The sequence below is a fragment of the Oryctolagus cuniculus genome, chromosome 21 (genome assembly GCF_051225735.1).
Source record: "Oryctolagus cuniculus isolate XC-2025 breed Fujian yellow rabbit chromosome 21, ASM5122573v1, whole genome shotgun sequence".
NCBI classification, from domain to species: Eukaryota; Metazoa; Chordata; class Mammalia; order Lagomorpha; family Leporidae; genus Oryctolagus; species Oryctolagus cuniculus.
This window is the reverse complement of record NC_142887.1, coordinates 33,656,188-33,670,022: the sequence shown is the minus strand read 5'-3', so window position 1 is coordinate 33,670,022 and position 13,835 is coordinate 33,656,188. Positions and strand designations below refer to the sequence as shown.

The 13,835-nt window shown below is 56.4% G+C and overlaps 1 protein-coding gene across 1 annotated transcript; it reads left to right on the top strand.

Annotated features, from left to right (window-relative positions):
* The first annotated feature begins 418 nt into the window (after positions 1 to 418).
* On the top strand, positions 419 to 13,168 carry PRAME (PRAME nuclear receptor transcriptional regulator). Its single transcript, XM_051826736.3, is given in 6 exon segments — positions 419 to 559; positions 811 to 883; positions 6,308 to 6,607; positions 6,894 to 7,311; positions 7,313 to 7,509; positions 8,748 to 13,168. Coding segments are annotated over 4 exon segments (1,461 nt in total). The 5' UTR covers positions 419 to 559; positions 811 to 883; positions 6,308 to 6,317; the 3' UTR covers positions 9,304 to 13,168.
* The last annotated feature ends 667 nt before the right edge of the window (positions 13,169 to 13,835 follow it).

Here is a 13,835-nt window from a genome sequence, read left to right as displayed (position 1 = left end):
AGTCAGATACCTCGGGCTCCTCTCCACGAGGCTTCCCAAAGATCCGCAATCAACCACAGTGGGGCTGTGAATTCCGGGGATTCGTTCCCGAAAATCAAGCGCAGGGCTCAGCACCCGGGGCCCACACAAGCTTCGGCCCGGCCAGGCAACAGGCAGCAAGTAGCACCGGACCAGCATTGCTGCCGCACAGAGCGACTTCCGGCTTCCGACTTCCGGTTTCGTCTTGCCGGGCCGAGGCCGGCAACCGCCGCTGCCATTTTGATTTTGGACTCACTTCCGGGACCCTCCGCGCCGGGCCGTGGCTGGAAGTGGGTCCAGCCGGCCCCCCACAGCGAGGCTCTCCTGACATCTCCTGTGCAGAAAGAATATTCCTTGAGTTGCCTCTGGGGTCGCTCTCCCGCCCTTTTCTGGAACCCCAGGTCTGCTCAGACAGACAACCCTAGCTAGCATCGTGGCCTCTGTGTGTTCAGACAAACAAAAAGCAACGATCTGGCTCTTCGGATGGTTCTTACACAGAGCCATTGCCTTCGTGGAATAGCCTCGTGACAAACGTCCTGAGGTGGGTTTACTTTGTTGGTTTGCTGTTGTTGCTGAGAGGTTGCGCTGCTGAAAGATGGCTGAGTGAGTGGAGGAGAGGCTGGCATCCCCAGGCTTTCGTCACAAGACAAGAGTTTTCAACCCAAAACCCGGCACCGAACATTCTGTTGACATCCTCACTTTGTGCATGAGGAAGCGAGCTTAGCTTCCGTGAGACACCCAGCTGGTAAGTGGGAGAGCCGAACTCTCAGTGCCAAACTGTGTTTATTCCAGAAGCTTCGTCCATGTAACCAGAGCCATCTTACAGAATTGTGATCACCCAGAAATGATGGGTTCCCCTCCTAAGGTACGAGTGTCTACGTTTTGTTCGGCTGGTTTGAAAAATACGACCGCATTGTGCTTGTTTATCTGCTTCTGATTTAAAATAAGGGATATATAGAAGAAATAGGATTAACTTGTCTGTTCTGAACAGAGACTAGGAGAAATACAAAAAGAGTGAGCAAAATGCAAACGTGTGATAATGTGCTGAGATCTAAATATGTTTAGAGATCCCGCCAGGAAAAAAGTGGCCAACAGGTGGAGACCCAGGCGCATCTGGAGTCTCAAAACATTGCTGGAGGAGGCCGGTGCCATGCTCACTAGGCTAATCCTCCGCCTGCGGCGCAGGTACTCTGGGTTCTAGTCCTGGTTGGAGCACCGGATTCTGTCCCGGTTGCTCCTCTTCCAGTCCAGCTCTCTGCTGTGGCCCAGGAGTGCAGTGGAGGATGGCCCAAGTGCTTGGGCCCTGCACCCCATGGGAGATCAGGAGGAAGCACCTGGCTCCTGGCTTCGGATCGGCACAGCATGCTGATTTGGGGAGTGAACCAACGAAAGGAAGACCTTTCTCTCTGTTTCTCTCTTACTGTCTAACTCTGCCTGCAAAAAAAAAAAAAAAAAAAAAGCAAAGAGATGGAGACAGAGATCTGTCCACTGGTTCACTCCCCAAAATCCCACAACAGCCAAGTCTGGGCCAGGCAGAAGCCAGGAGCCCCAGAACTTAATCCAAGTTTCCCATGTGTGTGGCAGGGACCTAAGTACTTGAGCCATCACCTGCTGCCTCCCAGGGTGTACATTAGGAGGAAACCGGAACTGGAAGCTGAGCCAGGACTCAAACCCAGGTAACATGGGACGTGGCTGTCCCAAGCAACTTCTCAGCCTTGATCAAACACCTGCCTCTCATGATTGATTTTTCGTGTGATTAGTGTGAAACAGAAAAAGTCAAATCATTGTGTAATTCATCTTAAGGGAACTAACTTCTCTATTGAAGGAAAAAATCTTGAATTGGCTCTTGTCCAGCTTGGACTTGCAGCCCCCAGATTACATTCATTCATTCGGGAAACACCTATTGAATTCCTAGTATGTGTCAGGTTCTGTTCTAGAAGCTGGGGACGTGGAAGTGAATGAATATCCAAAAACTTGTCATTTTTGTTGAGGGGAGACAGGTAGTCAAGAAGGAAATAATATAATTTTAGATAGTGACAAATGCTACAAAAAATAAAGTAGCTGATAGGCTACTGTGGGATTCAGGAAAGGAGGACTCTGGGTAGGAAAGTGATTTCCAACAATCAACCTGGAAACAAGAATAAACTATCATTGCCAGGGCTAAGGAACTGGACCAAGGTGGAATGGAATGGAATTGCATATTTCTCATTATTACACACATAATGGCCAATATGATTAAAGATTAGTTGGTGAGTATGACCTATTTTAGCACTCGCAGAGCGCCCAGATTATTCTGTGTCTACTGACTAAATCTAACATTCAGATTGCAAGTGCTGAGGGTCAGACTGCAGAATGTGGTATCGCCACTCAGTGGACTCATGACTAGAGAATTGTCCAGAAACTAGGATGGCCTTATTTCCTTGTTACTCTCTTACCACATTAGCCTAACTCATAATTTCACTCACTGGTGAGCTGAAAATTTTCAACCGTGAGAGCTTGCGTCTTCCTCGTCTTAACTTGTTATTGACTTATGGGATGATAACACTGAAAGGATCCCCCTATGCACCTATGCACCAAGTAATATTAAAGTATATGCATTGAACAAGACAGTTGGAACACCTCCTAAGCAGGACCTTGGGCTATACACAAGTAAATACTAATCCTACTAATTCCAAAATAATGGCTATCATTTTTTTTTTACAGGCAGAGTGGACAGTGAGAGAGAGACAGAGACAGAGAGAAAGGTCTTCCTTTGCCGTTGGTTCACCCTCCAGTGGCTACTGCAGCCAGCTCACTGTAACCGGCGCACCACGCTGATCCGAAGGCAGGAGCCAGGTGCTTCTCCTGGTCTCCCATGCGGGTGCAGGGCCCAAGCACTTGGGCCATCCTCCACTGCACTCCCTGGCCACAGCAGAGAACTGGACTGGAAGAGGAGCAACTGGGACAGAATCCAGCACCCTGACCGGGACTAGAACCCGGGGTGCTGGTGCCGCAGGCGAAGGATTAGCCTAGTGAGCCGCGGCGCCGGCCTCATGACTATCATTTAATAACTGCTTGCTATATGGCAGACACTGACACACAACGCTCAGTTGTGCTCCTGGTTGAGTATCTTTCATGGGGTAGGGAGAGAGGGGGAGGAAGCAGTGTGCAGAATGAAAACCTAGTAATAGGCCGGTGCCTTGGCTCAATAGGCTCATCCTCCACCTGCGGCATCAGCACACCGGGTTCTAGTCCCGGTCGGGGCGCCAGATTCTGTCCCGGTTGCCCCTCTTCCAGGCCAGCTCTCTGCTATGGCCCGGAAGTGCAGTGGAGGATGGCCCAAGTGCTTGGGCCCTGCACCCCATGGGAGACCAGGAGAAGCACCTGACTCCTGGCTTCAGATCAGCGCATTGTGCCGGCCGCAGCGCGTGGGCCGCGGCGTCCATTGGAGGGTGAACCAACGGCAAAAGGAAGACCTTTCTCTCTGTCTCTCTCTCTCACTGTCCACTCTGCCCGTCAAAAAAAAAAAAAAAAAAAAAAAAAAAAAAAAAAAAAAAAACCTAGTAGTAGCTCCAGTTCCTACCTGTGGGATCCAAGTAAGGTATTACTTGGTTAGAAATACAGTGTACACACCTCATCAATTTGTGCAAATGAAAATGAGAGAAGGTAGAGGTTGTAAGCTACTGTTGGCCGTTAAGAGTCACTGCCATCAGCTTCAATATACCATCTGGAGTGAAAATTTGATGGACATTGGGTTTCATTTTCTTGTGTCTTTCTATCATGCTTTCATCTGTCTGGAAAGATTCTGCTTTTTTTCCTGCCTACTGACCAGTTACTCTCAGGGCCAAGTGTTTGCACAAGCGTTAAGATGCCGATCGGGACACCCACATCCTGTATGGGAGTCCTGGCTTCATTCCCAGTTCCAGCTAATACACACCCTGGGAGGCAGCAGTGACGGCTCACATAAGCAGGTGCCTGTACCCACGTAGGAAACCTGGACGGAGTTCCTGGCTTCTGGCTTTTGCCTTGCCCAGCTCTGGCTGTTGCAGGCATTTGGGAAGTGAGCCAGTGGGTGGAAAAAATCTCTCTCCCACCTCCTTGTGGGTCTTTCTCTCTTTCAAATAAATAATATTGAAAAAATAAAGGAGAGCTTCCTGTGAACTTCCACAGTTCCCCCCCAGCCTCTTAACACCAAAAGGAAATATAGACAAGTCAACATGAGCGCGGATAGGAATGTATTCTTCTTTTTTTTTTTTTCGAAGATTATTTATTTGAAAGGCCGAGTTATAGAGATGCAGAGACAGCGAGAGGAGAGAGAGAGAGAGAGAGGTTTTCTATTACCTGGTTTACTCTCCAAATGGCTGCAACAGCCAGAGCTGCACCAGTCTGAAGCCAGGAGCTTCTTCCAGGTCTCCATGCAGGTGCAGGGGCCCAAGGACTTTGTCCATCTTCTACTGCTCTCCCAGGCCATCGTAGAGAGCTGGATTGGCAGTGGAGCAGCCAGGATTTGAACTGGCACCCGTATTGGATGCCAGCACTGCAGGCAGTGGCTTTACCCGTTACGCCACAGCACCAGCCCCAATATTTCTTATTTATTTATTTGAGAGAGAAAAGAACTTTTATCCACTGGTTCACTCCTCAAATACCCAAATGGCTGAGACTGGGCTCAAGCCAAAGCCAGGAGCCCAGAACTCAATCCAAGGGCCGGTTCTGTGACATAGCAGGTAAAGCTGCTGCCTGCAGTGCCGGCATCCCATGTAGGCACTGGTTCAAGTCCTGGCTGCTCCACTTCCGATCCAGCTCTCTGCTATGGCCTGGAAGAACAATACAAGATGGCCCAAGCCTTTGGGCCCCTGCACCCACATGGGAGACCCAGAGGAGGCTCCTGGCTCCTGGCTTTGTATTAGCACAGCTCCAGCCATTGCAGCCAATTGGAAAGTGAACCATCAGATGGAAGACCTCTCTTTCTCTCTCTCTCTCTCTCTCTCTCTCCCCCCCCCTCTGTCTCTCCTTCTCTCTCTGTGTAACTCTTTCAAGTAAAATAAATAAATATTAAAAAAAACTCATTCCAAGTCTCCTACATGGGTGGCAGGGATCCAAGTACTTGAGCCATCACCTCTGTCTCCCAGGGTCTGCATTGGCAGGAAGCTAGAGCCAGGAGCTGGAGCTAGGTATCAAACCCAGGTACTCCCAAGTAAAGACATATCTTAATTGCTAGGCTAAATGCCTCATCACTCTTGGTATTTCTAAGTGAGAGTGGTCTATGATTTTTTTCTGTCGCAACCATCATTTTCAACACTGTTTTCAGATTTTTTTTAAAGATTTCATTTATTTATATGGAAGGCAGAGTTACAGAAAGAGGAGAGACAGAGAGAGATCTTCCATCCACTGCTTCCCTTATAGTCTGAGGGCCCACAGTCCAAGGCAGGGCAGCCCCTTGGGTCTGGCATCTTGCAGAAGATGGTGATGGCACAGCCTGTGTGGGGACAGTCATTCTCCGTGAGCCAGGAAGCAGCAGGAGAATCCTTAAATAATCAACCCTCCTGAGAGAAGGAGCTCCCAGGGGCATGCCCCCATGACCCACAGACCTCCCCCAGTGCCACCTCCTACCAGCCGCCAGCCAGGAATCCACTACTGTGAGACCATCCGCCTGTGTTTGGGAAGCCAAGTCCTGCCCGAGCCATGGCATCAGGTTGGGATAGACGAGGCTCTTCACTGAGGGGTGGGAGTGCCAGCCCCCGTGAGTAGTCAGGGAAGACCTCTTGGAGGAGGTAAAGTTGAACCGAGAATCGAATGAAGGGAGAGGGCAGGCCACAAGGACACCTAGGAGAGAACGCTTCCGGGCAGAGGGAGTGGAAGTGCCCGGTGCTGGGGCACAGCGGTGCGTGGGTCGGGGAAAGGCACAGAGGCTAACCTCTGCCCAGGGGCTAGCCGCGGAATGAAGGGAGGCAGAGGAGCGGCGGGACCTGACTTTGACCCGGAAGCAGGAAGAGGTGAGGGTGGGGAACACCTCCTGGTGGGAGCCACCTGGTGATTTGGTGAAAGCTGAAGTGATGACTGGCAGATTCTAGAAACGTCTTGGAAAGCCGTGGTGGAGTTTGGGGACAGTGTTCTGAGCAGGTGCTCACCAGTGATTCTAAAACCCTGAGGGCCTGGCCCCCACCCCCACTCCCCACCCCAGGGCCTGCCTGGGGGGATTGAATCATGAATGCAGGGTGGAGCCAGTGCTTGGTCCTGTGATGGATGAATGCTGGCCTGGGAGGGATGCTGGCACAGGGGCTCTGAGGGTCCCCACCTTGTTCTGCTCCAGGGTCGCGGAGATGAGCAGCCCAGCCCTCCCAAAGCTCTTGGAACTTGCAGCCCACAGCCTGCTGAGCAGCGAGGCCTGGGGGATCCCTGCCTTGGAAGAGTTCACGGTGGACCTCTTCCCACCGCTGCTCACCGCAGCCTTCGCCAGGGGGCGCAAGAAGGCCGTGAAAGCCCTGGTGCAGGCCTGGCCCTTCCCTTTCCTGCGCCTGGGCTCCCTGATAGTGCAGTGGCCCAGACAAGACAGCTTGCAGGCCGTGCTGGACGGCCTGGAGGACTGCCCGGGCCCCGGGGCCTGGCCCAGGTGAGGGGGATGCTGGGAACAAGGGCTAGGCGCAGAGGCGGAGGCCGACGCAGGGGGAGTGCCGAGGGCCGAGCTGTGGGTTTCTGGGTCAAGCAGCCGATGAGGCAGCTGAAGGGGTGGGCTTGCCACCTCCCGGGGATTGGGGCATGGGGCTGGGGAGGGGCCTGAGTGTGGAAGGAAAAGAAAAAAACCCATTCAAGAGTGGAGGATGCCGGGATGCGGGAGCGGCCCAGGGCTGCCTGTGCCTGTCTTCCAATAGCGGCTCATCGCACTGCCTCTCCCCCAGCAGGAGGTCGGAACTGAGAGTGCTGGATCTGACCCTGGACTTCCAGCAGGTCCAGAGTAAAGGGGTCTCGGAGGCCCTGGCCAGGTTCCCGTTTTGGTTACCATCGACCGTGAAGGCGGAGGCGCCCCAGGCCACGGCGGGGCCCAGGCTGGCAGAGAACACGAGGAGAGGGCCAAAGCAGCCCCGGGAGCCGGTGGAGCTGCACATCGACCTTTTCCTGCGTGGCCCCTTCAAGCTGGACACGTTCCTCTCGGGCCTCCTGACCAAAGTGGAGCAGAGCGGCGGGGCCCTGCGCCTGTGCTGTCGGGAGCTGCACATCGAGGAGGTGCCCTTCAGCAGCCTCACAGGCACCCTGCGGACGCTGCAGCTGCCCTGCGTCCAGGAGCTGGAAGTCTTCGACTGGTTCCGCGCGCTCTCGGAGCAGTCTGTTCGCCACGCAGCTGGGCAGGATCTGCAACCTGCAGAGCCTCAAGCTGGCCTACTATCACTGGGCCTTCTCTCCCGAGGGCGAGCAGTCCTCCACCTACTTCCTGTCGCAGCTCAGCAAGCTGGCCCGTCTGCAGAAGCTCCACCTCTCCTACTCCTACCTCTCGGGCAACCTCCACCAAGTGCTCAGGTGAGGGAGGGCGGGGCCTCCCACGGGGATCCCCAGGGTGGCCCCCCAAGTCCAGTCAGGGCAGGGGGGCCGCGCTTCTTATGCTGTGGAACCCAGGCACAGCCCTGGGAACCCGGGATTTGGGTGCAGCTGATGGCTGGGATCTACCCTGGAACACAGCGACTTTCCCCAAAGAGCCATAAGGTTAAACAAAACAAAAATCGCAATGGATTTAAAGAGCTAGCTGGTTTAGATTTTTTATTTATTTGAGAAGCAGAGTTACAGACAGAGAGAGGGAGAGACAGAAAAAGAGAGATCTTCCATCCTCTGGTTCACCACCCAACTGGCCATAACAGCCAGAGCTGAGCCAGGCCAAAGCCAGGAGCCAGGAGCTTCTTCTGGGTCTCCCAGGCGGGAGCAGGGGCCCAAGAACTTGGGCCATCTTCTGCTGCTTTCCCAAGCCATAGCAGAGAGCTCTATTGGAAGAGGAGCAGGGTCCAGTGCTGTGGCATAGCAGATAAAGTCGCCGCCTGCATCACCAGCATCCCGTGTGGGCACTGGTTCAAGTCCCGGCTGCTTCACTTCTGATCCAGCTCTCTGCTATGGCCTGGGAAAGCAGTAGAAGATGGCCCAAGTCCTTGAGCCGCTGCACCCACATGGGAGATCTGGAAGAAGCTCCTGGCTTCAGATTGGCACAGCTCTGGCCATTGTGGCCATTTGGGGAACAAACCAGCAGATGGAGGACCTCTCTCTCTCTCTCTCTCTCTCTGCCTCTCTGTACCTCTGCCTTTCAAATGAATAAATAAATATTAAAAAAATAAAATGAAGCAGCTGGGACTCAAACCGGTTCCCATGTGGGATGCTGGCACCACAGGCGGAGGCTTAACCTACTGTGCCGCAGCGCCAGCCCCTCTTCTAGAAATTTCTACAGGATGTTCTCAGGATACCCCATCCTAGTCCAGCCCTTGGCACACTACAGGGCCAGCGGCAGCTTCCCCAAACTCAAACCCGAGTAGCAACCGGCTCCTCCTGAGGACTTCTTTGTCATCAAAGCAGCTCCTTGCAACAGGCACACTGGCTGGGCCGTGTGGGTCTCCGTGTCACCGCAGAGAAACCTGGGGTCAGCCAGTAGGTCGGTGGAGACAGAGCCAGGCTGTGGGGCACCAAAGGGCCTGACCCTAAACCCGCTGTTCAGTGGCTTCCCCCAGGGCAGGCGGGGGTCCATGTGCCCCTGAGTCAGCTGTGCCCTCCCTCCCCAGCTGTCTGCAGGCCCCACTGCTTGCCCTGGAGATCCGCTCCTGCACCCTCCTGGACACCGACGTCACCTACCTGTCCCAGAGCCCCCATGCCACGTGCTTGAAGAGACTGGACCTGAGCGGCAACAACCTGTCCTACATGGTGCCAGGGCCCCTGGATACCCTGCTGGGGCAGGTGTCGGGGACGCTACAGCACCTGGACCTGAACCACTGCCGGCTGAAAGACGCCCACCTCAGCGCCATCCTGCCCACCCTGTGCCGCTGCTCCCGCCTCAGCTCCCTGGGCCTGTCCGACAACCCGGTGTCGCGGGCCGGCCTCCTGAGCCTGCTGGAGCGCACCGCCACGGGCCTGACGGAGCTCAAGCGCGTTCTCTACCCGATCCCGGTCGAGTGCTGCGTCTACCTGCACGGCCTCTCCTGGGGGCCGGTCAATAAGGACAAACTGTGCCAGGTGCAGGCCGAGATGCAGACGCTGCTGCAGGCCGTGCAGCGCGCCGACATGCTCTGGAGCCCGCCGCTGCCCTCGCCCCTGCCCGTGAGGCTGGTGCAATTCGACTGAGGGCCCGGGAGCCACAGACCTCCTGCCGGGGGCGTGGACATAAACCAAACTTCCACAGCGACCGTCCGGTGCGTTCTGCTCCGCCCAGACCCTGCCCTGTTTGGACCGTTCCTCCCAGCCGCATCCCTCACGGAGGCGCTGTGCCGTCAGGCGGTGGGGGTGCAGAGACCACAGCAGCCCCAGCCTGCCCCCCGCCCCCCCGGAGATCACTCCCTCTCCTCGGCTTCATGCTTCTGGCTGCTCACTCGGTTTCTCTGCCCTGTTCTTTGCTTCCGGAGAGGGTGAAATGGGGCCTCGACCGACTTGCCCAGTTCCCAGGGGTGGGGGTGGGGGCTGCTGGGAGGCAGAGGTGGGCGTGGCCCTTGACCGTGCACCCACATGTGCACGTGGTCTCCCAGGCACTGCCGTCCTGGGACTGGGTGCCCGGGCGACCCAGGACACATCTGGCACTGGAGGAGACCTCAGCCTCTTAGGACGCCGGCGCTGCAGGGGCCGAGTCACAGAAGCAGCAGGAGTGGCCTTCTCTTGGGGGGGTGGCGGGGGGCGGGTCGGAGAAGTACTTCCGGGTAGAAGACAGACAGCTGAGCTGAGGCGGGCGACTGCCGGAGGAGACCTGGACACAGGCACCTGGAGAAGGCCTGGTTCGTGATGTGAGTTTGGACGGGTCCCAGCCCAGGCCGCCGGCACCACGTGGGTAGAGTACAATGAAAGCTGGTGCCCGGGAAGACACGAGGTGGCTCAGCAGACTTGGGAGTGGCCGAGACCCACACACCGAAAGACCTGGACTGAGAAGACAGCCAGGGACAGGGACAGCCAGGGGGTGATGGATGCAGGGAGTCACTGAGCGACCAGCAGGGAAGGGTGGGGGGACCCTCGCTGCATCCTGCCCACCCCCACCGTCTCAATTCTTCTGGCCCTACCCATGCCAACCCAGGCACCAGAGACAGGAAAGGAAGTGACCCTCAGCGGGAAGGTGCTCACTGCCTGTTCCACCCAGCAGGGAGCCGCGCCCGCAGCAGGCTCCTCTGACCTCCAGGTCACATTAATGCCCTGGAGAGTCCCGTACAGGCTGGGAGAGGGGCTCCTGCTTGGGACACAGTGCTGGCGGTCCCCGATCACCCCCACCCTTGTCATCCATCCGCATACCAGTGTCGCACACATGGGACCGGCTCAGAGACCAAGAGCCCGCTGAGTGACAGGTGCTTTTGCAAGGGCCAAGGACAGAGCAAAGACAACAGCGAGCGCCACCCTGGTGGCACAGATGCTCAGTGCAGGTCTGCGGGCTGGCACATCAATGGCAGGACCAGAGGCCGGGCCAGGGCCAAGGGCGAGGCAGTGGGGCCTGCGGTGTGGTGGGTGGAAGAGCAGCAGTTTGAGATCAGCTCTTAGGCAAGGTCTGTCTGGGCAGAGAAGCGGGGCTGGGTGGCCACGGGCATTTGGGCAGAGACTGGAAGTGGGAGCAATCCCAGGCAGAGGAACGGGAAAGTGTTTTGGAGGAATGTCATGACTTAGAAGCACAGCTGGGAGATGGACCTTGGCTCTGGGTGGTGGTCTCTGATGCCACCCAGGTCGCCGTGGCCATTGTGGCCAGGCAGGGCGTTGTGCATGTATCAGAGCTCGTGCGGTGCAGTGCCCTGCAGCTGCCCTTCCCAGGGTGTGTCTGGGCCTCGCCGCTGCCTGCCGGGGGCCCCTGGAGGCACACACAGGAAGCACACCTGCTTCCCTCCTTACACTTCCCGTTCACGTTCTCCTTGCCCAAGTCACTGTGGATTGGAGGACGCTTGCTTCTGGAAGCTTCTGCACCAAATTCCCCCTAGATCCTGAGACACACCCCCCACACCCTGCAGGCGCACAGCCCCCTGGAGCTTGTTTGAAGGTTCCCTGCAGTGTAGGCCGAGGATGAAACTCAGTGTCTCATCGTTCTGCATCGCAAAATTACTCAGAGTCCCCACCTCACAGTTGCAAGTGTGTTGAGTGAAGTTATTTGCTTAGAAGGGATACCTGCTGGGGCTGGCACCTGGCGAGCCCTTCTGGAAAAGAAGAGACTTTTCCAAGGTCTGATCCCAAATGAGCAGCTGTCGGTGGTGTCAGGCTGGGAGAGGTGCACCAGGCTCTTCTCAGAAGCAGAGCAGCTGAGACTCGAACTGGTGCTCATATGGGATGCCAGCGTCACAGGTGATGGCTTAACCACTGTGCCACGCCGGCCCCTCTTTCCCCATCTTGGTGCAGTGTGGAAGATCTACTCCCAGGGAGTCCCCCAGAAAGCAGCAGCAGGTGCACAGCATGCCAGCAAGGCCCCTGGTCAAGTCGCAGTAAGGAGAAGGAGGGAAGAAAAGGGGCGAGGGAAAGAGACGGAGGATATGGAGGGAACTGCAGGAGGATTGGAAGGAGAGAGGGTTGTCTGCCATTGCTCTGTAGAAGTGGGGGCAGGGCAGGGAGCTCTGGGCCAGGTCCCGATTGGCTACTTTCCAAGACATTCCCTCCTAGCAAGATCATCCTCACAACTCCGAATATGACCTCATTGCCACACACACAGGCAGCAGGCCCCAGCTGTCCAGAAACAGCCAAGGACAACAGCAGGCACCCTGGAACGCTACTCACACCATCACTGCTGGCTCCCTACCTCACACCACATGTGCTGTGGTGTATCAGGTAAAGCCACTTGCCTGCTATACCAGCATCCTGTATGGACACCAGTTCAGGTCCCGGCTGCTCTACTTCTGATCCAGCTTCCTTCTGATGGCCTGGGAAAGTAGTGGAGGATGGCCCAAGTGCTTGCACCCCTGTATCCACATAGGCAACCAGCAGGAAGCTCCTAGCTCCTGGCTTCAGTTTGGCCCAGCCCTGGCCATTGCAGCCATTTGGGGAATGAATTGTGGATAAAAGATCTCTCTCTCTCTCTCTCTCTCTCTCTCTCTTCATAAAATGAAAAATAAATTATTTTTAAGTTAATTCAAAATGAGTCTACTGCATGTAAGGCCTGGGCAGGGGCTGGAGCCACCAGGCCAAGCCCCTGGGAGCACTAAGAACAGATGCCCAGGTATCCGAGGTACGGTTACCCCTGGGGTCTCTCAGAGCTGTGCCTGCAGCACCCCACGCTGTCTGAGAGCTTTTTTTTTTTTTCTTAAAGGTTTATTTACTTATTTGAAAGGCAGAGATATATAGAGAGAGGAGAGAGATCTTCCATTCACTGGAAGTGACATGGCCACAATGGCCAGGCTGGGCCAGGTTAAAGCTAAGATACAGCAGCTCCTTCCAGGTCTCCCACGTGGGTGCAGGGGCCCAAGCACTTGGCCATCCTCTGCTGCTTTTCCCAGGACATAGCAGAGAGCTGGATCAGAAGCAGAGCAGCCGGGACTCGAACTGGTGACCACATGGGATGCTGGCACTGCAGGCAGAGGCTTAACCTACTGTGCCACAGTGCCAGCCCCATCTCAGAACATATTACAGGTGCTGCCTGCCGACTCAAGCCTTCACCAGCCGGGGCTGGTACCACACACGCACAGGACAGGGCCGATTCAACCCTGCACACTCCAGGCTGCAGCCTCCTTAGCAGAGTGAGGGAGGAGGCCGTGATGGGGACCATGAGAGCCTCGTGTCTCGTTCCCCTCCGGGGCTGAAGCTTCACGGAGGTGACACGGAGGAGAGACGTGACAGATCCGAGCAGCCTTGTCCCCAGCCTGGAGCCCAGCAGGAAAGCCGTGCTGTGTTGCTCAACTCAGAGCCTGGGGACTGAGCTGGGATCCCCACTGGCTGCTTTGGGTGCTTATGGATGCGCAGCCTGGGACTGTGTCCTGGCTGAGGCTGGTACCGGGTTGCGGTGTAGCCACAACCATAACCAGACACACTGAGTAGGGAGGAAGAGGAGAGAGAGAAGGCCAAGGCCATGAAGGAGACACCCCAGGGCTCTGCCTCCTGGAGCCCCAGGGTGGGGGAACCGCTCACCCTTAAAACAGGCACCCTGCATACAAATACCTCCCTAAGGCTCCCGGGGAGCATGACCCAGGTGGTGTAGCGTGAGGGCGCAATGGCAAGGATCTCCCGGCAGAGGGCGCAGGGCAGCGGCAGACACCCCGGCCTCCAGAGCGGAGCCCCCCACGCCCCCTGCTGGCCCCTGTGGGAGCTTCATTAACTGCACCCAGGAACTCTGGTTTTGCGCGGCTCAGAGCCCACCTCAGCCGTCACCGCTGTGCTGGGGTAGGGGTCGGCTGAGGCCTGGAGACCTGCAGGCAGCCGGCGGGGCCTGGATCAGGGTGGGGTGACCTCCAGCTCATGTTGAGACTGGTAAGAGGCCGGCGCCGCTGCTCACTAAGCTAATCCTCCACCTAGCGGCGCTGGCACACCGGGTTCTAGTCCCAGTCGGGGCGCCGGATTCTGTCCCGGTTGCCCCTCTTCCAGGCCAGCTCTCTGCTGTGGCCCGGGAGTGCAGTGGAGGATGGCCCAAGTGCTTGGGCCCTGCACCCCATGGGAGACCAGGAGAAGCACCTGGCTCCTGCCATCAGATCAGCGCGGTGTGCCAGCCACAGCGCGCC